The sequence below is a fragment of the Eriocheir sinensis genome, chromosome 1 (assembly GCF_024679095.1).
Source record: "Eriocheir sinensis breed Jianghai 21 chromosome 1, ASM2467909v1, whole genome shotgun sequence".
Lineage (NCBI taxonomy): Eukaryota > Metazoa > Arthropoda > Malacostraca > Decapoda > Varunidae > Eriocheir > Eriocheir sinensis.
Window position 1 is genome coordinate 38,982,210 of NC_066509.1, and position 23,915 is coordinate 39,006,124.

At 45.7% G+C, this 23,915-nt stretch overlaps 1 protein-coding gene across 1 annotated transcript in view; it reads right to left on the reverse strand.

Moving 5' to 3' along the window:
* The window catches only part of LOC126996742 (ets DNA-binding protein pokkuri-like), a 28,030-nt gene extending 5,792 nt beyond the window's left edge, over positions 1 to 22,238 (reverse strand). Inside the window, exons 1-2 of the mRNA XM_050857546.1 lie at positions 22,109 to 22,238; positions 14,757 to 14,913 (exon numbers count right to left, since the gene is read on the reverse strand). Of these exons, the coding sequence (XP_050713503.1) occupies positions 14,757 to 14,913 (157 nt within the window). The 5' untranslated portion in view covers positions 22,109 to 22,238. The remainder of the gene's footprint in view (positions 1 to 14,756; positions 14,914 to 22,108) is intronic.
* Positions 22,239 to 23,915: the final 1,677 nt, after the last annotated feature.

The window sequence follows — 23,915 nt, forward strand, 5'->3', positions numbered from 1 at the left end:
GGGTACCTCGAAAAACTTGGGGAAGGCAGACTGTGGTAATCTGTGTATATATGTCACACTGGCTATTGTGAATTCTTATCCACCAGTCACAGGGGCCAATGAGAGGGAGATGAACACGAAGGCCACAAGCAAGTATGGCGTATGCTTCCAACTCTGTCTTACTTCGAGTTTTTTGGCGTCATCGCACCATCCCTTTGCTGTACAAGTTCCTGATCCCTCCTATCGACATGGACTCTCATTCAGCATTTCCATCGCTACACTCTGGGTCAACCTTTATTTGTCCGCGGTTTTTCCTCTGTACGACTTACACTCTTTCAAGGGGGTAATATCGAGGCACCCCAGGAACAAATTCAATCGTTGTTTTATGGTTTTGTTCACTATCCTGCTGGGACCAGCGTCTTGCGGCCATTTAATTTTACACATCTATTTAGCATTTAGTGTTTTCTTTGCCATAAAAAAAAAACATTATACTACCACGGCTGTGATTTCGTTCCCGCTTTCATGGTTTCGTTTCATCGCTGGAGGACTTTGCACGTGCGACCCCTTCCTGCCTCCCCTCCCACCCTTCAGCCCTGCCGTCACGGGAAGGTGCACTATTAGTCCACTGTGCCGCGGGCCGCGAGTGTTGCTGTCTTAGGGGACCCAAAATGCTCCTCATTCCCTTTTGTATTTTCAGAGGGACGAGCGAGGATTCATGTAGGTAAACTATATTTCTCCTTCTTACAGTAAACTTTTATTCAAAAAATCAATTGGAGGGTATCACTACGTGTTTTTTTTTTTTATTCTTCTTCTTATTTTTTTTTTACGTCGCGGCCTATTGCGCCGGTAGGCTTCTTCCCGGTGGATCCTGATGGTCGGTCCAAGGCTTCTTCCCGGTGGGGCCTGATGGTCGGCCCAAGGCTTCTTCTCGGTGGGGCCTGATGGTCGGCCCAGCCCGTTCTGACGCAGGCGAGTGTTTATAGTGGCGCCATCTTGCATTGGCTCATGCTGCCCTCCCGGAGCTCATCTTTAATCCTAGAATCTAGAGTCCGGGTTGATAGGTGGTCTTCTGGACAGCATGTGGGTAGTTTTAAGCCACTCGGCGGTGGCTGAAAAATCCCAGCTTGGTGGCACCGGGCGGGGATTGAACTCACGTCGTCCTGAACACGGCGCCGTCACGCTATCCATTCAGCCACCGCCTCCCCATGTCACATTTTGGGCTACAGAAGCAACGCCTTTTGATTTTTTGTGGTAGAGAAAATGGTTCAAGGGTCGCCCCTTCACCCTTCACATTTTGAGCCACAGAAGCAACACCTTTTGATTCTTATATGGCAGAGAAAATGGTTCAAGGGTTCCTCCTCCACCTCTCACAACAACATACGAGCATGCTGCTCCTTTCAAGGTGATAGAAACACCACAAAAATATATCAGTTTAGTTTCAAAGGTGTTTTGAGACTCCTCTCTTGAAAGTTAGAAGAAGTAGGAAGGAGGAAATACACAAGATGGAAGGCTGATTCAGGTATTATCGGTGGGGGCGAGGTGGTGGCTGAGTGGTCAGCGTGCGGGCGCTAGAGGACCCGGTTTCAAGCTGACAATTTTCAGTCATCAACGAGTGCCTAAGACTACCCACATGTGTCCTGCCGATCACCCACTAACCCGGACTCTTGCGAAACTTTAGAAGAGTGGAGCAAAAATGAGTCTGGGGGGCTGCATGAGCCAAGTAAGATGGCGCCACTATAAAACACCTGTCTGCGCCACTGGCTAGAGCAGACCAGCAGGCCCCATCAAGAAAGCCTGCCGGCGCTTTAGGCCGAATCTATAAAAGTATTTAGAATAAGAAGCAGCGCCAATGAAACAGAAGCTCACTCACACATATGGGAAAGAAGATAAACAGTTTTGTCGTCGAGTGGACGACACAGCCTGAGTCATTTCCGCGACTTCGCCCGAGGGCATGTTCTGCGTCACGGGATGAAGCAAGTCCCGGGCCGTGGTAGTGTGAACTCGCGTCCCTTTCCAGGAAGGTGACGCAAGCAATGACAACTATAGATTACGCCCACGGAAAGGAACGTGACGTTAAGCATCCGTCGGAGGAACACTCACCCTTCGGGACGCCACCAGCTACTGAGGCCCGGCACTCGTGTGTTGCGAGAGTAGTACATTAGTCAGCACCGGACGGACCAAATTACGCTCCAAATAAGTCTCGTTGCTTGCATAGGCTTCCAACTGATTTATCCCATTGAAATTAAAAGCATTCAAACAACGTATGTTCCCTGACGCGCGCGCGCGCTCACCTCCACCTAAAACGGCTATTCCGCTTGCTTCTGTATGTCTCTTACTTTTAAAAGTTCCATTATGGTTTAGTAAATTGATAATACGGCGGCCAGTCATTGCACGTTTCACACGGAGATTTAGTCATGCTTCATCTTGTGTGCGGGCGTCACCACACACAGGCGTCTCCGACCATCGCCAAGAGCAAGAACGCGGTGACACATGCTGATACCATGGGGCGGAGCACGGCGGAACAGAGTTAAGGTATAATCTGAATTGGTTTGGGGTTCCGGTGGTTCAGTTATTTTCGAAGTCGCTGAGTGTGATTACTACGGAAATTTATTTTGCTTTGCTTATTTGTTACTTTTTTTTATGCTGTGGCTGTTTTTTTGCGGCTGCTTTTGTTCTGAGTAGTCCTTCTAATTGTTTGAAATGATTAAACCTATATTTTCACATATTCTTCTGTGTGTGTGTGTGTGTGTGTGTGTGTGTGTGTGTGTGTGTGTGTGTGTTTATATGTGTGTGTGTGTTTGTGTGTGTGTGTGTTTGTGCGTGTGTGTGTGTGTGTGTGTGTGTGTGTGTCCCCATGCATGTATGCAGTGTCTCGCCTGGGTGTGTGGCCACAGCCACGGGCTGAAGAGCATCTGTTATTGTCACGAAGGTTCGCACGTTGGCGCCCAGCAAGCGGGTCCAGACAGGGCAGCGGATGTGAGGCGTCGGTGGCGTCCTTCGGGTGCGTCAGACGTGCGCCCCGCCCGGTGAAGTCATGTCGAGGAGGGAACGCGCCAGCGGAAGGAGCAGGGTAGCCGCGGTCGTCATGGGGGTGGGGGGGATGGGTTAAGGGTGGTGCCGGCCCCAAGAAAAGATTTATAGAAATAATTGTGCGGCGGAAATGTGGTAACAGAGTAATCGCGGCCACATCCTTGAGGCGCCTCGCACGGGAACCCTCGACCACTACTGTGCTGCCTTCATGTCCTCAACCTTCTCACCTCCACCACCACCACCTCCTCCTCCTCCTCCTCCTCTTCCTCAGTGACGCGGGAGGGGACACGGCAGGAGCTCAAGAGGGTCATGAGTAAAATGGTTTGAAAAACGACACTACAAGAAGTGAAGGAAGTCGCGTACGAAACAAAAGCGTGAGACTATACACGGCACTACGAGGAGGAGGAGGAGTAGGAAAGTTTGGTTTAGTCGGCGCAACATTTGTGGTCATATGCCGGAGAGAGACAGGAGGGTAAGAAATCATAGGAGAAGGGAACAGACCCCAGGAGACGGGACACAACCCCCGATTAATACCTGGTACCCATTCACTGCTGGGTGGACAGGGGCGTAGGGTATCGGAAAAACCGCTCAAATTTTTCCACTCCGCCCGGGAATCGAACCCGGGCTCTCTCGGTTGTGAGCCGAGTGTGCTAACCACTGCACCACGAAGCCCACAGGAGGAGGAGGAGGAGGCGTGGTGTGGTCAGCCTTTGCCTTGGGGGTCAGTAAGGGCTTCTCGCGCACCCCCCCGGCCATTCTTTCTTCCTCCCAACAAACTTTCTGTTGCCTGCTCTTCCATGTTTTACCTCCCTCCCTTCCTTTTCCTGTATACCTCGATCCTTTCCTTCCCTTTGTTTACCCCTGTTTTCCCAGTGTCCCTCCCTTACTCTCGGGGCCTTCCTACGTTTTTGTTTATCAAGGGTAGTTAGAAGAGGAAGTGGGTTAGTGGTGAAGGTACCCTCGTCATGTGGAGGGAGCCCTTCTGTCTTCCCCTCTCCCACCCTCCCTTGCTTCTCTCTTCTTAGGGGGCTTCGTGGTGCAGTGGTTAGCACACTCGGCTCACAACTGAGAGAGCCTGGGTTCGATTCCCGGGCGGAGCGGCTTTTCCGCTATCCTACGCCCCTGTCCACCCAGCAGTGAATGGGTACCAGGTATTAATCGGGGGTTGTGTCCCGTCTCCTGGGATCTGTTCCCTTCTCCTATAATTTCTTCCCCTTCTGTCTCTCTCCGACATATGACCACAGATGTTGCGCCCACTAAACCAAACTTTCCTTTCTTTCTTCTTTCCTCACGTAAATACCACCCGTTCCTATTTCTTTCCACTCTTTGTCCTTTTCTTCTCTTTTCCTTCTCCCCTTAACCCCTCTACCCCCCTAACTTTCCTTCATCTCCGAATCCTCGGCTCCTCTCATGCAACCTGCCCTCGACTACTGTGTATCGCATAACGCCGAACACACGGTTAAATGCAGGAACACCATGGAACACACACACACACACACACACACACACTAAGAGGATTCAATTTGTCTGGGAAAGAAATGTTAAAATGGTAATGAAAAGACACAGGGAACGGGCAGGAAGGAGGGGGAGAGGCAGGAAGTAAGGAGTGAAAGAAGGGCGCGGAATGTGAAGAGTAGGAAGTGCCGAGGGAGGGAAGGCTTGGGGGAAACGCGAGGTCGGGAAAAAAAAGACTAGCAAGGGCTGCTGGTCCCGCCTTCTCTATCAGTAATATGCTTGACCGGTACAGGAGCGTGACTTGTGTTAACTATATCTTCTAATTTGGAAAGTACAATCTCTCTCTCTCTCTCTCTCTCTCTCTCTCTCTCTCTCTCTCTCTCAACCAGTGGGAGACCCTAACATTGTTAAGGAGAGGAAGTGGCCCGTCGAGAGAGAGAGAGAGAGAGAGAGAGAGAGAGAGAGAGAGAGAGAGAGAGAGAGAGAGAGAGAGAGAGAGAGAGAGAGAGAGAGAGAGAGAGAGGACCAATAGTAATAGGCTGCAAGCTAAGACAATGCTGGAATGGGAAAGAAAAAATCGATTGAAATCAACTTCTTTTTTTTAGCAACAGAGGAAGCAGCTCAAGGGCAAAAAAAAGGAAACAATAGTGAAAAAAAAGAAAGCCCGCTACTCACTGCTCCTGTAAAAAGCGTTCAGAGGAGCGGCCGAAAGATAGGTCAATTTCTGGAGGAGAGGTGTCCTGATACCCTCCTCTTGAAAGAGTTCAAGTCGTAGGCAGGAGGAAATACAGATGAAGGAAGATTGTTCCAGAGTTTACCAGCGTGAGGGATGAAAGAGTGAAGATGCTGGTTAACTCTTGCGTAAGGGATTTGGACAGTAAGGGATGAGCATGAGTAGAAAGTCGTGTGTGGCGAGGCCGCGGGAGGGGGGGGAGGCATGCAGTTAGCAAGTTCAGAAGAGCAGTCAGCGTGAAAATATCGATAGAAGATAAAAAGAGAAGCAACATGGCGGCGGAATTTAAAGACTATCAGTATGAGGAGAAGAGCTGAAGAGACGAAGAGCCTTAGACTCCACTCTGTCCAGAAGAGCTGTGCGAGTGGAGCCCCCCCACACGTGAGATGCATGCTCCATACGAGGGCGGACAATGCCCCAGTATATGGATAGCAACTGTGCAGGGGAGAAGAACTGGCGGAGACGCTACAGAACGTCCAACCTCGAGGAAGCTGATTTAGCGAGAGAAGAGATGTGAAGTCTCCAGTTAAGATTTTGAGTTAAGGATAGACCGAGGATGTTAAGTGTTGAAGATGGTAACAGCTGAGTGTTGTCGAAGAATAGGGGATAGTTGTTTGAAAGATTGTGTCGAGCTGATAGGTGGAGAAATTGAGTTTTTGAGGCATTGAAGGACACAAGGTTCCTTTTACCCCAATCGGAAAGTATAGCAAGGTCTGAGGTTAAGCGTTCTGCAGCCTCTAGTCTGGAGTCATGTAATTTCTGTTAAGAGGGTCTTCTGTTGAAAGAAGTCGAATAATGCAGAGTGGAGTCGTCAGCGTAGGAGTGGATATGACAGTTTGTTATGGAAAGAAGATCATTGATGAATAACAGAAAGAGAGTGGGTGATAGGACAGAGCCTTGTGGAACACCACTGTCGATTGGTTTAGGGGAAGAACAGTGACCGTCTACCACAGCAGAGATAGAGCTCTCGCATCACCTACACGGAAGAGCAAGACGAGGAAGTGAGGCAGTACACGTGGGAAGAGGTGAGGGAGGGAGGCACGGGTGAGGGGTGGGTGGGAGGCTAAACTGTGGCGGTGTGACACATTCCATCACGGCCCACCAAGTTCACTAGCCTCCCGTAACTGCCTGTCACCCTCACCTACCCCTTCCTTCTCTCCGTCCCTCCCTGCACGCACCCCCCCCCACCTCCTCCATCTACAGAAGGCTATTAAAAAAACATGAGGCCTCTCCTAAAGCAGTGTGTCGCAAGCAGGGGACTAACCGCTCGGGGACGCAGAGGGTAAACTGCTCCTGACAAAATACTGGGAACTTGAACATCACCTACTTTTCATATTTAAGATTTTACCTCAATTAAGAAATAGGAGTGGCCACCCTGCGTGCGTCCACTGTGCGAAGTGAAAGGGAAGAGAGGCGGAAAGAAAGGGAAGAGCTAAAAAAGAAAGAGAAGGAAGATGAAAAGGAAGGAAAGAGTGAACAAGAAAGATGTTCAAGGAAGAGTGAGATTGATAATGAAGGGAAGAGAGAGAGAGAGAGAGAGAGAGAGAGAGAGAGAGAGAGAGAGAGAGAGAGAGAGAGAGAGAGAGAGAGAGAGAGAGAGAGAGAGAGAGAAAAGGAAGGGTAAGAAAAAGCGGAAAAAAGTGATACGGAGGGAATATAGGGAAAGGGAAGTAGTAGTAGTAGTAGTAGTAGTAGTAGTAGTGGTAGTAGTAGCAGTAGTAGTATCAGCAGTAGTAGTAGCAGTAGTAGTAGGAGTGGTAGTTGAATGGTAATAGTTGGTAGGCGGTGGCTGAGTGGTTAGCGTACGGACCCCGCATTCACCGCGTGATGGACGACGCGGGTTTCAATTCGCCGCTACCACCTGGGATTTTTCAGTCACCGCCGAGTGGCCTAAGACTACCCACATGCTGTCCTGAAGACCACCCATCAACCCGGACTCTAGAGGAAACCATCCAAGTGAATCAAGAAGGAGTTCCGGGGGCAGCATGAGCCAAGAGAAGATGGCGCCACTATAGACACCTGCCTGCGCCATGACGGGCTGGGGCCGACTACCATCCAGGCCCCTCAAGAAAGCCTACCGGCGCTAAAGGCTGGCACGTAAAAAAATAAATGTAGTAAAACTGGTAGCAACAGAACCAACAGCAGCCAGCAAGAGTAACAGTGGCTCTAGTAGAAGTATTATCATTATCATTAGTAGCATTAGTAATAGTTATAGTGGTAGTAGTAGTGGTAGTAGTGGTACCTGTAGTAGTAGTAGCAGGTCACTCTGCGATCACTGAAAATTGTTGACACTTCACTGCGGGCGGAACTTTAACCAACAGGACACCGCGCCCGCATGCTGACCACTCAGTCACCGCCTTGCCTGGATAAATTTGACTCCGAATGTTCGTCAAATATTTTCAGCATAATTTTGGATCAGGTTAAATTATGCTGCGCTACGGTGCATTTGCGAAATAGGGCCGGTCTTACAGTCCTTTCGGGAGCGGCAAAACGAAAACGCTCACCAGGTTCGTTGGCTGGCGTACGAGAGCCAGGCGGCCGCTTTAAGCCCCAAATACACTGCCGAATTTCGGTCAACGAATGTGCGCGAATATGTGAGTCATCCTGTGTCGTGGACAAGTTCGGCATCTTTCTTGCCTGTTCTTGGCCGTTCGGGGACATGTCTGCGTCCACCGCGCGACTTTTGACAGTTGGTCACGATCTTCCCTCATCTGTATTTCCTCCTGCCTACGACTTGAACTCTTTCAAGAGGAGGGTATCAGGACACCTCTCCTCCTGAAATTGATTTCTGTTTTTGGCCACTTTATTCTATTTAGGAGCAGTAAATAGCAGGCTTTTTTTTTCATTATTGTTTTCTTCTTTTTTTTACGCTCTTGCACTGTCTCCTCTGCTGTAAAAAAAAAAAAAAAAAAAAAAAAAACTGGTCGGCCGAGGTTGGTAAGCATGAGCGTGAAAACGTAAACAAAGTCACGTGATTTCTTGGCGCGTACCACGAACTGTGCAGCGGCCACAGTTGTTTTTCTCGAGATAAATCATGTTTTCAGGATTACCTCGTCTCCAGGTAGAGTTGTGGATATGCCTCAAAGCTGCGTGCGGCCTCTGTGCTTGTCCGCCGCACTTGTCCTTGAGTCTGTGGCGGGTAATAATAATAACGACAGGGCCAGTGTGACATCTCCGCTACCCACAGTTCATTTTCCCAAAGTCTTCCTTGATACCCATTAGTTGGTCAGGCCAAAAGGGTGCATGAACAGCTGGGTGAGCAGAGTGTCGACTGATCAAGCTGAGATTCATTCACGGACACACGGATATCTGTTGAACCTGCTAACCAATTCACTACTAAAAAAAAAGTAGTGTTTCTTTAATCTTCTCCTAGGCATTTTTGACGTGCAGCCCTCCCTCCCTCCCAGCTGTTCACTCTCCTTTTCAGTGTGATAAAAAAATGGGGAGTAGAGGATAAAACACCCCAAGGACGAATATTTACAGTCTTTGGTGAACAGTTAAGCTCTGCCACATCAAAATATCATGTACTCTTCCAAGCTGTGGGCGGAGGGCAAAAATACATGCTCTTTAACCCTTCCTCTTCCATGACTTCTTTTTATTCTCCCTTTATTTCTCGCCGCTTCTCCCTAAGGCATTGCCCATTCAATCTTCTTCATCTTAATTTGACATACTACTCCTCAACACCTCCCTTCTTCGTCACCCGCATCTCCCTCCCCGTGCTTCCACAGGTTTACAGTCGAAGCGCCCCACTACATATTATGGTTAAGCATGTATTTAGTCCCTTAAGTATAATATGGAGGCGTAATATCGTATTTTAGAGCCGCGTAGTGATTCTCAATAATTACCTAAATATTTATATAGTTGGGGCGCCATGGTTCACCCCGGGGCGCCCCGCATCGACTTGGGGCGCATCGGCAGTGGGGCGCTTCGACCTGCTACCTCCCCTACCCTTCCATAACCCCCCCCCCCCACACACACACACGCACACACACACACACTCACGCAATCAACAAATGGCACTTGCTTCTCCCTCAGTAACACGCTCACGGCCGTCTCACCTTTGTGCCCGATTGAGAACACCTGAGCCACGTAAACAGGTATATCACGCACTAATTACCCCTTTGCGCAGGTCCTCGCCGCCACTCCAGACTCCATCGCCCACTCATGCCTGCGCTCACCTCAACTTTGTCGATCCCAGAGACACAAATGTCGGTATTCTTAAACGCTCTCTTCTCACATGAACGCTTTCCTTAGGCCGAAAAGGAGGTTAATCGGGTCGTCATGAGCGGTTTTTCAAGGTTCATGGTACAGAAGAAGGGTCAAACTACCATCACTGTCATAAAACTACCCCTGGAAAGGCCCACAACTCCTAGGAAAGCCCTGTCAAATATGTGTGCTTTGGAGCCGAAATGTTTACTAATACGACACAAAGGCCTCGAAGACCTGACAAACGAGCGGAGTAACTGATACATATTATAAAGAATGAGCAACATAGATCGTAGCTACATTTCGAAAGTGAATGTCTTTCGAAATAACGATGTACAACACGCAGTAATATGCATACATACAAGCATGGATGAATACTTAGTTCATGCATGATTGGGATAACGGAAGGGAAGAGAAACAGACAAGTAGATAGACCATAAAAGGAAACATCTCATAAAGATGAACATGTGAAGAGACATGGAATGATCACAATCACTTAGTTCAGCTTATTTGCCCAGCCCACGACCTGCTACATTTATGTGTATTGCTCTTTAGGGGTGTAGTATCATACAGGGCGGAGGAAAAGGTTAATATCTGTTGTGAGAAACAAAAATTGAGTTAGAGGAGAGATTGATTGATTGATAGTTTATCGTAGCAGGTAAACAACAAGGGAGAAGGGAGGAACATGCCATCTCCACCCCCAGGCAGTACATTATACAACCAGTAATACATGTGTAGGGAGCACCATGAAACTAAAAAGATACAATGGTAGGAATGAATGCACAACAAGGGAGGGGGGCGAGACCTTCCCTTAGACAATAAGAAAATAAAATGTGGGGACGGAGAAATACATCGCCCAAGCACTAGATGGGAATGAACACAGAGATAGAGTGAATAGTCCTTAAAGTAGAATACTGCAGAAATCACAGCCTTGTATAGCACGGCAGTAGTTCAGGCTGCCACACACTGCATCACCACCTATAGGTGCATACTAAGGGTGTTAGAGAGAATAACACTACGCCCCCCTGACGATCACGTCCCCCAGTGACTCGCCCTCCCTCCCCTCTTTCCAGGACGCGGAAGCTGCCGCGTCCATCACACGGGAATGTTGCGGCGCATCTTCCTTCCGCCTCACTCCTGCCCGGCCACGTGTGAACTAAACACTGGAACTCATCATTCTCCTCTCACATTCTCTCTCTCTCTCTCTCTCTCTCTCTCTCTCTCTCTCTCTCTCTCTCTCTCTCTCTCTCTCTCTCTTATTTTATTATTATTAATACAATGTCATTATAAATTACGTATTGTGTGCGCTCCGAGAGGGACTGAAATTGTAGGGTGGGAGTCCCGTCCTTTTGGCTGTAAATATGTTATGGCACAGACAAGTGTTTATAGTGGCGCCTTCTTGCCTGACTCGTGCTGGCCCCCGGGAGTCGTCTTTGATCCTATTTTTAGAGAGAATGTAGAGCCCGGGTCGATAGGTGGTCTTCAGGACAAAATGTGAGTGACTGAAAAATTGCCAGCTTGATTGAGCGGCGGGCGGGACGTGAACTTGTGTCCTTCTGGACGCCGCGCCCGCACGCTAACTATTCAGCCACCGCCTCCCCATGAGGCGAGTGTCCTAACCACTGCATCACTGTATGTGTGTATTTACCTATTTGTATTTACCTATTTGTAGTATACAGAGTCTGAGCTCAAGCTTGAACAGTCGTCTCCCAATCTATATTTGTCCAACTTTTCCTTCGTGTGTGTGTGTGTGTGTGTGTGTGTGTGTGTGTGTGTGTGTGTGTGTGTGTGTGTGTGTGTGTGTGTGTGTGTGTGTGTGTGTAATTCACCACGGCCTGACCACGAGTTAGACTCGCAATCGCCAGTAAGTAGCCTCCCGACATGAGCAAGCTCATGCTTATTATAGTCGATCTCTGGGTACTGCCAGGACCTCACCCCCCCGCCTCCCTTGCTTGAGGAGGGACAGTAGCCACTCCTAGTCAACGGAAAGAATCCGGCCTGAGCGGAGCTCGAACCGCCGCCTGTCAGACCGTGAAGCCTGGCAGCGCAGCGCTCTAACCGATTGAGCTACCGGAACGGTGTGTGTGTGTGTGTGTGTGTGTGTGTGTGTGTGTGTGTGTGTATGAGTCACCGCCTGGAGGAGTGTGACAGCGGAAGTACACGAGAGGAAAGGAGAGGAATAGAGGGTAGAAGGGAGGAGAGGGGGAAGGAAGGTTGCCTAGCATCCTTGAGCGAGCAGACCGTCACACCGGAGATATGGGGTGTTCCCGCCATCCTCTCTCTCTCTCTCTCTCTCTCTCTCTCTCTCTCTCTCTCTCTCTCTCAGCACCCTTCACTTCTTCCTTGTGTCTTGGTCGAGTCTTGTGTCAAGAAGCACAAAACTCGCCCCAGGATTCCTTTCCTGTTTTCCTTGACGTCACAGCCCACGCACAACATCCACTCACATGTGTTTTCCTATTGTATAACTCATTTCCTCTCTAATTACCCTTAATTCCCATCACTGACTGAGCGGCTGCCCGTAGCCTGGCCCAACTTCTTGCCGTCACCTGAACAAAGCCAGGTGTTTCTGGAGGCCCCCGCGAGAGCTGCTGCCGCTGTGGACTGCATCACCTTAATTTTGAAGTGTTAAGTATACCCAAAATGCAAATATAAAGCAGTAGCTACTAACAGAGTGATCATAATGATAAAAACGTATTAATCAATCAAGTCGTTGTTAAATGTTGTCCACTTAAGCTGACCAGCACCACTACAACTTCATGGAAGGTAGACACTTGCTGCACCGGTAGTAAGCCACACCCGAGGGAGACAGGGTGCTGCAAGCCTATCAAAGACTTTCAGAATTTCCAACATTTAGCAATGATTAATTGTCATTTTATTATTAAATACGTCTGTTATTTATATCTTTCAACAACAATGGAAAACTCTTTGACTGTCTGAAATCCAAAGTTATCCCTGGCCATCATCTCTTAGCCGTCGCGATGAAACTTTTGTAGTGATCCGCCCGGGGAAAGCCCCCAAACCCCACTCAGCTAGGGTGATACCCCTTAGGCCGACTGGTTAGAGGTAGGCCGACTGGTTAGAGGTGAGGAGTGGCTTCCCATCTAGCTGGTCGCGGGTTCGATCCCCCGGTCCCCGGTAACCATTTCAGTGCCTGCATTAATTCCTCGTGCGTTGCGTGAGAGGCAGAGGTCGTGTGGGTGTACGACAAAGTGGAATTGAGACGCCTGGAAAGCTTTTGACAGTCTGTCACACATCCTTGCTTTTTAAGCTACCTTCTTACGGATTATATCTTTTGTCTAAACTTTAAGCTCGTTTCCTTTCAGGCCGATCTATTTTCTTACGGGAGAGAGCTTCTGTTACTGTTCCGCAGGGCTCTGTTTTATCTCGCTTGTTCACTAGTGATTTTTCCGAAAACAAATTGTTCTCTCCACTCATATGTCGATGTTTCAACGTTGCATTATTCAACATATTAAAATAAGACTCTCCCAGCAGAAATTGCATAACTTAAGGACATGTGCTTTAAAACGCCAAGCCTCTGACCGTGCTACTATTTCTGAATGAGGCAGAAGCTTGGGTGTCCATCAGTGCCTCTGTTAATTTCTCCTCTTCATTACTCGACACAAACTCTCAAACATCTGTCCCCTATTTCTATTAACGCGTCTGATGTCCTAGTCTGCATTAAACATTATTTATCCTCAAATCTCAACTGAAAGCTTCATATCTCATTCCTTGCATGCGAAATCAATTTCCTCGAAGTTTGGTGTTTTGTGTTGTCTCCAGAAACTATTTTCTCCTTCCCAAATGCCATCCATATACAAGGACCTTGCCCGACCTCACATGTAGTGTTCATCTTATGTGTTGAGGGGTTCCACACACAAAATACCTTTTTGGACAGAGTAGCCAATTAAAAGGGTGATGTCAGGAAAGTGAGTTAGTCGGTGGTGGTGTTACGAGACGCCTTTGATCAGGGTATATCTCAGGAGACAAAGGAGTGCATAGGATGTTGAGAGGTGAGTGTCAAAGGCCTAGCGTTCCAAAGGCATTCTTCCTCTTAAATGCCGTCCCATTGTTGCTTCTCTTCTACCGCTCTTTCCATGCTAACTGCTCTTTTGAACTTGCTAGATGCATGTGTCCACTCTTACCGCGACCTAGCTACTCACAGCTTTCAATTCAAGCTCACACTTATGCTGTCCAAAACCCTCATGCAAGGGTTAACTATAGTCTGTTCACTTAAGTCTGCATGACCCAAGCTGACAACATAAACCTAAGCGTATTCGTAAGCACAGTGCAGACTACCAGAAAGTGCTGCGTGAGATAAACACAAACAGAGGTTAAAGAAAACTTGGAAGCCACAGCAGTAGCCAATCAGCACTCAGCTTGCAAACACGCTTAGGTTTATGTTGTCAGCTTGGCTCGGACTTAAGTGAACAGACTATAGTCAATTTCTTCATATCTTCATCCTTTCAACCTGCCACTGGTAAACTCAGGAACAGCCTTCGTTTGTGTTTCCTCCTTCCTACGACTTGAACTCTTTCACAAAGGGAGTACGAAGACACCTCTCCAACCGTATTGAAACCTGGACTTTGAATATTTTCCAATCCCCTTTTTGAGAGCAATGATTTCGCGGACTTCTACGCGGCGTTCCAGAGAACAGGCGCATATTCATTTCGTCAGGTTTTTCAGTGACATGTGGAACAGATCAAGGCAGTTACTGTACATTCGCGTGGGACCGTTCAGTTCACTCCCGACGCAAAAAAAAAAAGGTCAGTGTGAGTTTTGAAGTTTATCGTTTTGAAGCGAGAGATGAGAGAGGGAGGGGAAAAGAAAGAGGAAGCGGAAAAGACTCGGGAAAATAGGAGCACAGAAGGGACTGCCTTCTGTGCTGTGAAAAAGAAAGCGCGTCACCAGGTTAACTACTTCCTCTGCCACCACCACCATTAACAACCACCACCACAACCATTAACAACCACCACCACCACCATTAACAACCACCACCACAACCATTTGCCGCCACCACCACCATCTAAAGCACCCCTATAGCGCCACCACCCCTTCGCTATCAACACCACCATCACCCACCAACCACCACTATACATGCCCCCGCCTCCCTCACCACACCCTTCACCCGTAATATGAAAGGTCCTCTGCAACCATCACTGCCCTAACCATTGGCACAATCACTAATACCATTGACACACCATCACCGCCATGACCACTACTGCTACAATCACCCCCACCACTACAACTGTCAACATCAACACCAGTCGCATTCATCACCGCCACCCCCACTACCACAGCCTTTACAACGGCACCAGTAACCTCGCCAGTACCACCATCACCGCTCACCACCCACCGTGCGGCAGCGTGCTCCTGACGGCGTGTTCCCTGTCTCTGAGGGTCTTGAGGGAGAGGTCGTGCACGTGGTAAAGCCACCCGCTGCCCACCATGTCCTCGGAGGGCTTGGGGGACCGCCGGCCACCGCCCATCATCACCAGCACCTCGGAACGCATCTGTGAAGATATGAAAAAATTACGATACTACATAAAATTATAATAAGTGCCCGCTAGATAGTTGCTCCTGCCCAGGAAACGGAAGAAGAGGCCTGGCACAAAGATATCAGTTTAAGTAGAGAGCGCCTTGATACTTCGCTACAATTACAAAAGTAATGAGAATATGATGTGAAATTCTGAGTGTACCATTTACACATTTTTCTCTATTGACAGTTTTTCTTCAGTCTTAATTCCCTCCTTTTTCCTGTTTATTAGCCTTTAGTTGCCTTTACTTTTTTATGAACGAGTTTTTTTTTCCTTTTATCCAATATCATTACAAAAATTATCATTATGCTCTGATTTTCATTACTTTTCAGTTTTTTTTTTTTTTTACAGCAGAGGAGACAGTGCAAGGGCGTAAAAAAAAGAAAACAATAATGAAAAAAAAAGCCCGCTACTTACTGCTCCTGAATAGAGTAGAGTGGCCAAAAAGGGAAATCAATTTCAGGAGGAAAGGTGTCCTGATACCCTCCTCTTGGAAGCGTTTAAGTCGTAGGCAGGAGGAGATACAGATGAGGGAAGATCGTTCCAGAGTTTACCAGCGTGAGGGATGAAAGAGTGAAGATGCTGGTTAACTCTTGCATAAGGGGTTTGGACAGTATAGGGATGAGCTTGATCAGAAAGTCGTGTGAGGCGAGGCCGCAGGAGGGGGGGAGGCATGCAGTTAGCAAGTTCAGAAGTGTACAGACTAGACGTGGTAATTACTCACACCCTCCTCGTTCAATGCTAGCATAGATGAAATAAGGGACAAACGCTTGGTCAGAGTTTTGGTCTTGGTTTGGGAGTATGTTAGGTTAGGTTAGGTTAGGTAAGGTTCATAAGTTATGAAAGCGTGTGCAAGCATATGTACCCTAACCTAACATGACATAACTGAGGGTCTAAATGCACACTACAGACATGCATAATGCATGTATATATTATTTACAAACACAAATACGTACATACACACACCGTCACACGACACACACAGTCACACACACATTCTCATCCCCCAAAGGTGGGCATTCCGCAATTTAAGTCCGCTAATCACTAATCCGCTAATAGCGGACTAACAAAAAAATTGCGGAATAGCGATAGCGATTTTTTGTTTTAAATTGGCGAATTTGCAGTTAGCGGAATGCCAAAATTAAAGTCCGCTAACGCAAACTTTAAAAAAACGCCAACATGAAATTTCCGGGAACTTCAAGAATGTTCATGAAAGTGTGGAGAAACGTCTAGCTTAGGATGGCCAGACTTCCCGGATTTTCTGGGACACTATCGGGTTTTAATGCTTCGTCCCGGAAATAAAATTGTCCCGCAAATGTCCCGGATTTCATGCACTGTTCCGGAAATTGTTTTTCTTACATAAAAGCTTCCTTGATTTCACTTCAGGTACAAAACCCTTTCCCCCTTCCGCAGCTGTGGAGAGATTGTTCAGCTTGGGCTCTGACGTCCTCAGGCCCAAGAGGTCATCCCTGACTCATGATAACTTTGAGAAGCTGCTGTTTGTCAATGGAAACATGCACCTCTTCAAGGGGAAGTGGCTGGGCCAGAGGGAGGATTTTGTATTATGCTGTTTTATAACTTGTTATATATAAAAATATATATAATAAATAAATATATAAATTGTAAGGTAATTATATCGGAAATTATGTTTTCGACTACCAATATAGAGTTAGCGGACTAAAAAATGGTTGGCGGATTGTTGCGGACTTCATTAGTGGGCTAAAAAATATTAGTTTCAGCATTAGCGGATTTGCGATAGCTGACTGGCGAAGCAGGAAAATTTGCGGATTAGCGATTAGCGGAATACTCAACAAAGTTAGCGGAATTGTGAACTGCGGACAAACAAAAAAAATAGCGGGTGCCCACCTCTGTCAGCCATGCACACACACTCTCTCTCTCTCTTGCACCGATAAGCAATTTGGCCGATTACCGATTAATCTGTAACCAATAATCGGCCGATACCGATTAATCGGCCGATTATTTATAAATTGTAAATGTGATTAATTTTCCTTAATTACTGGACACTGGTACCACAAAACTAAAGACAGACCGTAACCCTCATGCTTACAACTTTGTTTACTGCCCAACTGCCATCTCCTGTATGGAGAACAAATACTTTTAGTAATTTGTTACTTATAATTTAGCTTTTATTGCTTTGTGGAAACATCCTGGTTTTAATATGTTAGAATTTGCCAGTCTTCTCGTTCTTGTGGTGATCCTAGATGCTACTAGAAATGGTAGTGTACAGAAAGTTTATAATCTCTCAAGTCTTCTACTAATTTACTGTCTTATGCACGGCAGGCGCGGTGAAGGATATTACTCAATTAATGTTTTTACATTACAATTTAAGAGTGTTTAATTTAAAGTACTGAGTAAAATCACTTGTCTAGTTCCATACTTTTCATGATATATTACAATAACTTGTTTCCTTATGCACGGCAGGCATGGCGAATGATATTACTCAATTACTGTACTAAACAAGTTGAACTAGCTATATAATTTTTCTTGGTTGTAATATAAAGTAATATGTTGATTTTTTTCTAGTTTCAAAGTTGAAGCAAATACCAGTACTTCAGTTCATATCATAATTTTATATATCAATTTGAATTACCTAATATACATTTGCATAGCGACTTGTTTGAAATAAATGCTGTGGAAAGGTATCAGGGTTTTGGTAACATCACCATCCTTACATTATTATTATTGTCTTGTGTATACACTGTATTATGAAAAAGAGAAAAAAAATGTACTAATCGGCCCTGATTAATCGGTCAAAAGGCCGATTACCGATTAATCGGCAAAGTGGCCGATTACCGATTACTTACCGATTAATCGGTGCAACCCTAATATATATATATATATATATATATATATATATATATATATATATATATATATATATATATATATATATATATATATATTAGGGATGTACCGATGTATCGGTATCGGTGGTATCGGCACATTTTAAAAGTATCGGTATCGGTATCGGCTGATTTTTTGCCGATACCACCGATACTTGAAGGAATTTTGTACGTCGCATGTCACTGTTAAATAATTTTGTTCAATAGAAATTGGATTTTTAAAATTGTTGAAAAAATATTAGAAAAGTGTAATTATCTAGTATCATGATACTAAATAGTTTGGAATTTCCTGCGATTAAATTTTCAGCACTTTAAACGATAAGATTCAAATTACTTTGAATAAAAGGTATATAATATTTAGTATACAGTGCAGCCTTTGGTATCGCGGACGCGTACAATACAGGTTTAGCACTAGTAGCTTTGGCGAGGGATTGGCGGAGCCCCTCCACTCGCCTCATTTGCCTCAATTGCCTGCCTCAGTCGGTCAGACGATCGCCCTGCAGCGGGGCACGCTGCCAGGGTCTGGGGATGGCTTCACAGTCTGCTGCCTAAATATACGGCAATTAAGATAAAGCTAACCTAGCTGAGTCAACTAGACCTCACGAAGCGCCTCCTCCCTCGCCCCTTGTCGAAACTCTTGGGTGTGTGTGTTAACACTTCCCTTCTATATTGGAACAACGAGTAATGGGTCTTTTTTTTTCTTAACATTTGATATTGCCCGTCAGCGGCTGGAATTGTTGCATAAATAAAAATCAGTGCACAGGTATTGCTATCGGTCAAATATTGATTGGGTTATCGGTATCGGTCAAAATTTCGGTATCGGTACATCCCTAATATATATATATATATATATATATATATATATATATATAGTTATATATAGATATATATATATATAAATATACATATATACAGATATACAGAGAGAGAGAGAGAGAGAGAGAGAGAGAGAGAGAGAGAGAGAGAGAGAGAGAGAGAGAGAGAGAGAGCGTTCACCGTCACAAGGCTACATCGTCCCATGTTGTGCCGCAAGGACTGAGTTGCGTTGTTTTGAGGAAATGTTTTCCTATTTCGGAAGTGGACATTGCTGGTTTTTAGTGTCGCAGCGCCTTGGTGGCTGGGCTTCAGTTGCAGCAACAGACCGGGGAGGTAATACCATGTATATAAATTTTTTTGATGTCCACAGATGAGACATAATTGTCATAATAAAGTCGGTCGTTTTGGGTGGAAACTATTTTTAGTTATATTGTCAGGTTTAAACCCAATATATATATTGGGTGAATTCTGTTATATCCACTCGCTTTTTATATTCTTTTCATGGAAGTCAGTGAGAAAAAGTTGGAAAGTTTCGTTTAGTCGGCGCAACATCTGTGGTCATATGCCGGAGAGACAGGAGGGGGAAGGAATTATAGGAGAAGGGAACAGATCCCAGGAGACGGGACACAACCCCCGATTAATACCTGGTACCCATTCACTGCTGGGTGGACAGGGCGTAGGGTAAGTCAGTGAGAAATAAAACTATAATAATTGACACAAACTTTCAGCTCAAGTTCATCAGAGGTCCAGACATGGTTGATGATAAGGAAGTATGTCGCCCCTGTGGCAATATTATTGAATGTGATCCCACAAGGCTGTGGGTGTTACGATTTACTCAAAATGGTTGTTCCTTTACTTCACAGTTTCATAGACTGCATGTGTTACAAGTTGGGATGGAAAGTAGAGAACTGTTTTGGCGCCTCATAGGTCTTGGTAGTGCTTCAGTATTACATCCAACTTGCTGTAATGGTTAACGTGTTATTTTACATCTTATTGGAAAGCCTTACTCTGATGACTGTTTTCATCATCAATCACTTGTTTCTGAGATTTGGACAATTAACTAAGCGGCGATAAGTTAGCCTACTATTTCAGCAACACTCGGTAACATCCAGCCAGCGGCCAGAGCTCTGGGAAGTTCAGTGATAGTTTGTATGTACACCAGCATGTATCGCCAACCCACCATTCAGAATGTGTCATAAGAAGACGACCGGAGATGATTAGCCTCATGATCAACCACTGTCGGAGTACAGGCACTCGATAACCCAAGTAGCCTGTAATATAAATGTATCAAGGCCGGCTGCTTACGACCTTGAGAAGGCAGCAGCGCTCTGAAGGTACCGCGAAACTTTTAGCAAGTCTGGAACTTCTTTTTGAATGCTGTCGAGTGTCGAAGAGATGGATGGATCTAACTAGTAATTTATGCTTTATAACATTATCGGCAGTACTTGGGGAAGCCTTTCTCTGACAAATCCCTTCTGCCTTGCATGAACATTGCCTGCGGGTTGGGACATTGCATCCTAAAGGTCGTAAACTGCCCGCCTTGATACACTTCACAGATTACGTGGCTAACAGAATAGGCCATACTCAAGCTCCGCTGCTCCAGCATTGTCAAAGCACTAGGCTCTTCTGTTAATTATTGCGGTAAATTTTGGCCGATCATGAAAAAGTTTGGGTATAGTTTTGATGGGGAGTGAGAGGGAGCCCTTTGATTCACTACTGGCCGTGTGCTGCTCACTTTCTTGTTTTAAAACACACACACACACACACACACACACACACACACACAAGTCCAGCACGTGATCAGGCCATGGTGAATAACACACACACACACACACACACACACACACACACAAGTCCAGCACGTGATCAGGCCATGGTGAATAACACACACACACACACACACACACAAGTCCAGCACGTGATCAGGCCATGGTGAATAACACACACACACACACACACACACACACACACACACACACACACACACACACATGAGGAAGTAGCTATTACAAGAAATGTATTGTGCGTGTCCAAGGTATTGTGATGATAATTCATCGATGATTATATAATTCAACAACAATGAATATAATTTACTACAAATGAAATGCATGTTGAAAATTAACAAATATAATAATGCCACTGAACATGTTTTAAGTTACTTCAGTGTCGATGCAAAGGTTTAGTGAATATCACTGTAAAAAAAAAATGTCTTCAGCATATAATGACATCGTTGCCCCAACGAAATGAAGAACATGCAACCCTACACACAATGATTTATGTTGAAGGTAGACTTATTAGCCCATGGAAAGAATTTTCCAACAGGATTCCCTTCACAGGAACAAACAGTATTACGGGAAGGCGTTCCAGTCTGACACAACAGTGCTTATTTTCAGTGGACGACCTGTATGGGTGTAGACAAAATACAGGAGAGGGCGTGCTTGAGTTTGAAAAGCGCGGAGAAAGTTGGCCAAAATTTTTGTCCAAATCTTAGGTCGTCGGGACCCTCTTCAGAGAACCAAACACCGCCAGGCAAAGCTCTCCCGAGCCCAAGAAACTTGTTGCCTTTCTTTTCCTGTTATAGACGTAAATTTTGTTAAAATTATTAATATGCTAATTGTTATTATTATATCACTGATGATTGATTGATAGTTTATTGTTGCAAGTAAACAACAAAGGAGAAGGGAGGAGCATGCCATCCCAACCCCCAGGCAGTACAGTGCGTATCATAATTATTATTATTATTATTATTGGTATATTATCATTACTATTATTATTACTATTATTATTATTATTATAACCATTATTATTATTATGATTACTACTACTCTTATTATTATGATTATTAATGTTATCATTAGTAGTAGTAGTAGTAGTAGTAGAAGCAGCAGTAGTAGAAGTAGTAGTAACATTAGTGGTAGTAGTAGTAACATTAGTAGTAGTAGTAGTAACATTAGTAGTAGTAGTAGTAGTAACATAAGTAGTAGTAGTAGTAGTAGTAGTAGTAGTAGTAGTAGTAGCAACATTTCCAATAACAATAACAATAATAATAATAATAATAATAATAATAATAATAATAATAATAATAGTAATAATTCATATTGGTGTTGGATCTTTGGTCAGCATTTCAATGTTGTTTTTCTCTTCGAAGAAACTGGCGAAGGCAATGGTTTTATTTTTTAACAAACATTCACGCCGGCCCTCACACTCCTCTCGGCTGGTGCTTGGCGGGTTTTCAGTTCCTCTCGTCCCCTTCCAGAAATAGTGAAGCCTTTAACACGTGCATTGCAAAGTCAGGTGTTTGCCATCGGTACGGAACTACTTAAATACGGCAATGCGAAGGTGTCCTCTCTTTCAACCTTCTTCAGCTGCTTTCGTTCCCTTCCAGAAATAGTTTGAGGCTTCTAAATCGTGGATTCCTAAGTCTGGTGTTTGCCCTGCATGCACACCACCACAAGCTGCATTTCAAGCCTTGCCTGCACCACCGGGCCTACCTTGTGTCTGCGGCGCGGGGCGGGTCGGGTTTAGTCACAACAGAGTATCCCGCAGAGCACGCGTCCCACCCACCGACCACTACAACGACAGACACGAGACTGAAATTTTCACTGCTTCTAAAGCCCATACGGTTCTAATTTCACTTAAGTTGTCGTACAGCTTCCTTTGAAATTCAGTTGATTATCACTGGGTTGTCTTCGTATACAGGACGTCAGAGTATCACATGAATACGACGGGTTATGTCCTAAGCTTCTCTAACTGACAGTAATCTGGGTTGTGCGTGTTCGCTGGAGCGCCATGCATCGTGCGGCAGGCAGGGCGGAGGCTCAGCGGAAGCAGGTTCAGCTGACGGGAGCTGGGGCGCCACCATGGAGGTAGAATTGGTGGAGTCAGCACGGCCCGCTAATCCCATTCATTGAGGTGAAGCCGACGAACTGTCAAATGTACGGCGAAAAGATGGGGGTGGGCGAGCCTGGCCGAGCCCATTGAGAGGGAGCCTGACCCGACAACACCTGACACCTGGCCGTAAAAATGACAGCTCGGGTGGATTCACTTAATTGGGCTGATGTCGACTCCACCAATTCTACCTCCATGGGCGCCTCTCACCACTGACAGAGCGGGGGATACACGGAAGAAACCAAAATAATGGCCCTGCAGAGTTTTAAGTTGTGAAATATATAAAGCTGTAATGTGTAAAGAAAGATAGAAAACACTCTGATATCAAATAATTCGCTGTAAGGAGAGAGCAATGCTTACAATATTGGTATAATGAGCCGCCACCTAGGGAGAAACAAGGATTTTTATACGCAAAGGATTGATCATAAGTGGAGGAATATTGAAGAGAGAAAATATTGGAGACAGAGAAGGATTTTTATACGTAATGGAAAAAGAGGCGGACTGGATCATAAGTGGAGGAATATTGGAGAGAAAGAGAGAGGGAGAGCGAGGAATACTGGAGACACAGAGAGAGGGAGGAGGAATATTGGAGACAGAAAGGCAGGATGCAACATTTTGGACCTTCGACTGTTCACTCCTCAAAACGTACGGGTGTATAGCCTTATTCTTAGACGCTTCCTTCTCTTGCATCAATCATTTCTAACGGCCGTAAATGAGGTTAAACGCGTCCCCATGAGTGTTTCTTTACGTTCATGGTTCAGACACTTTGTCAACCTACCACCAGGTCATAAAATTATCCCTGGAAATGCCCACAAATCCTACGAAAGCCTTGTTACATGTACGTGCTTGGGCGCCGGAAGGTTTAACAATATGACAGGGGCTGTGAACTTCATTTTTATTCGGTGGGTGTATCTGGATCAGGAAACATCTTCATCATCCATTTTTGCCTCAGTTTCCTGCCCCCCCCCCCGCCGCGGCCCTTGTAAGCCTATTTCCTTCCCGGGCCCGCCGCCGCACCGCCTCGCTGGAGCCGCCGCCGGATACTGGCGCAAGTGGGTATTCTTTTGTCTCGTCAGCGGATATTTGCGGTCTGTCGATGTCATTAAGGCAGAACATTACACAGGAGAAAACACATCACTCCAGCATGAGCATAAAAACAATGGCTGACACATCGGTTAGACAATTATTATTGCGTATACGTGAGCCTCTCGTGCTACCCAAGGAACTTTTCCTTCTTGCTCGCTACAAAATGCAACACGGAGTCTCTCTCTCTCTCTCTCTCTCTCTCTCTCTCTCTCTCTCTCTCTCTCTGTGTATAGAATATAAATATCTACCTATCTATCTATCTATCTACACACACACATTCACACATACATACATATATAAATATATATATATATATATATATAT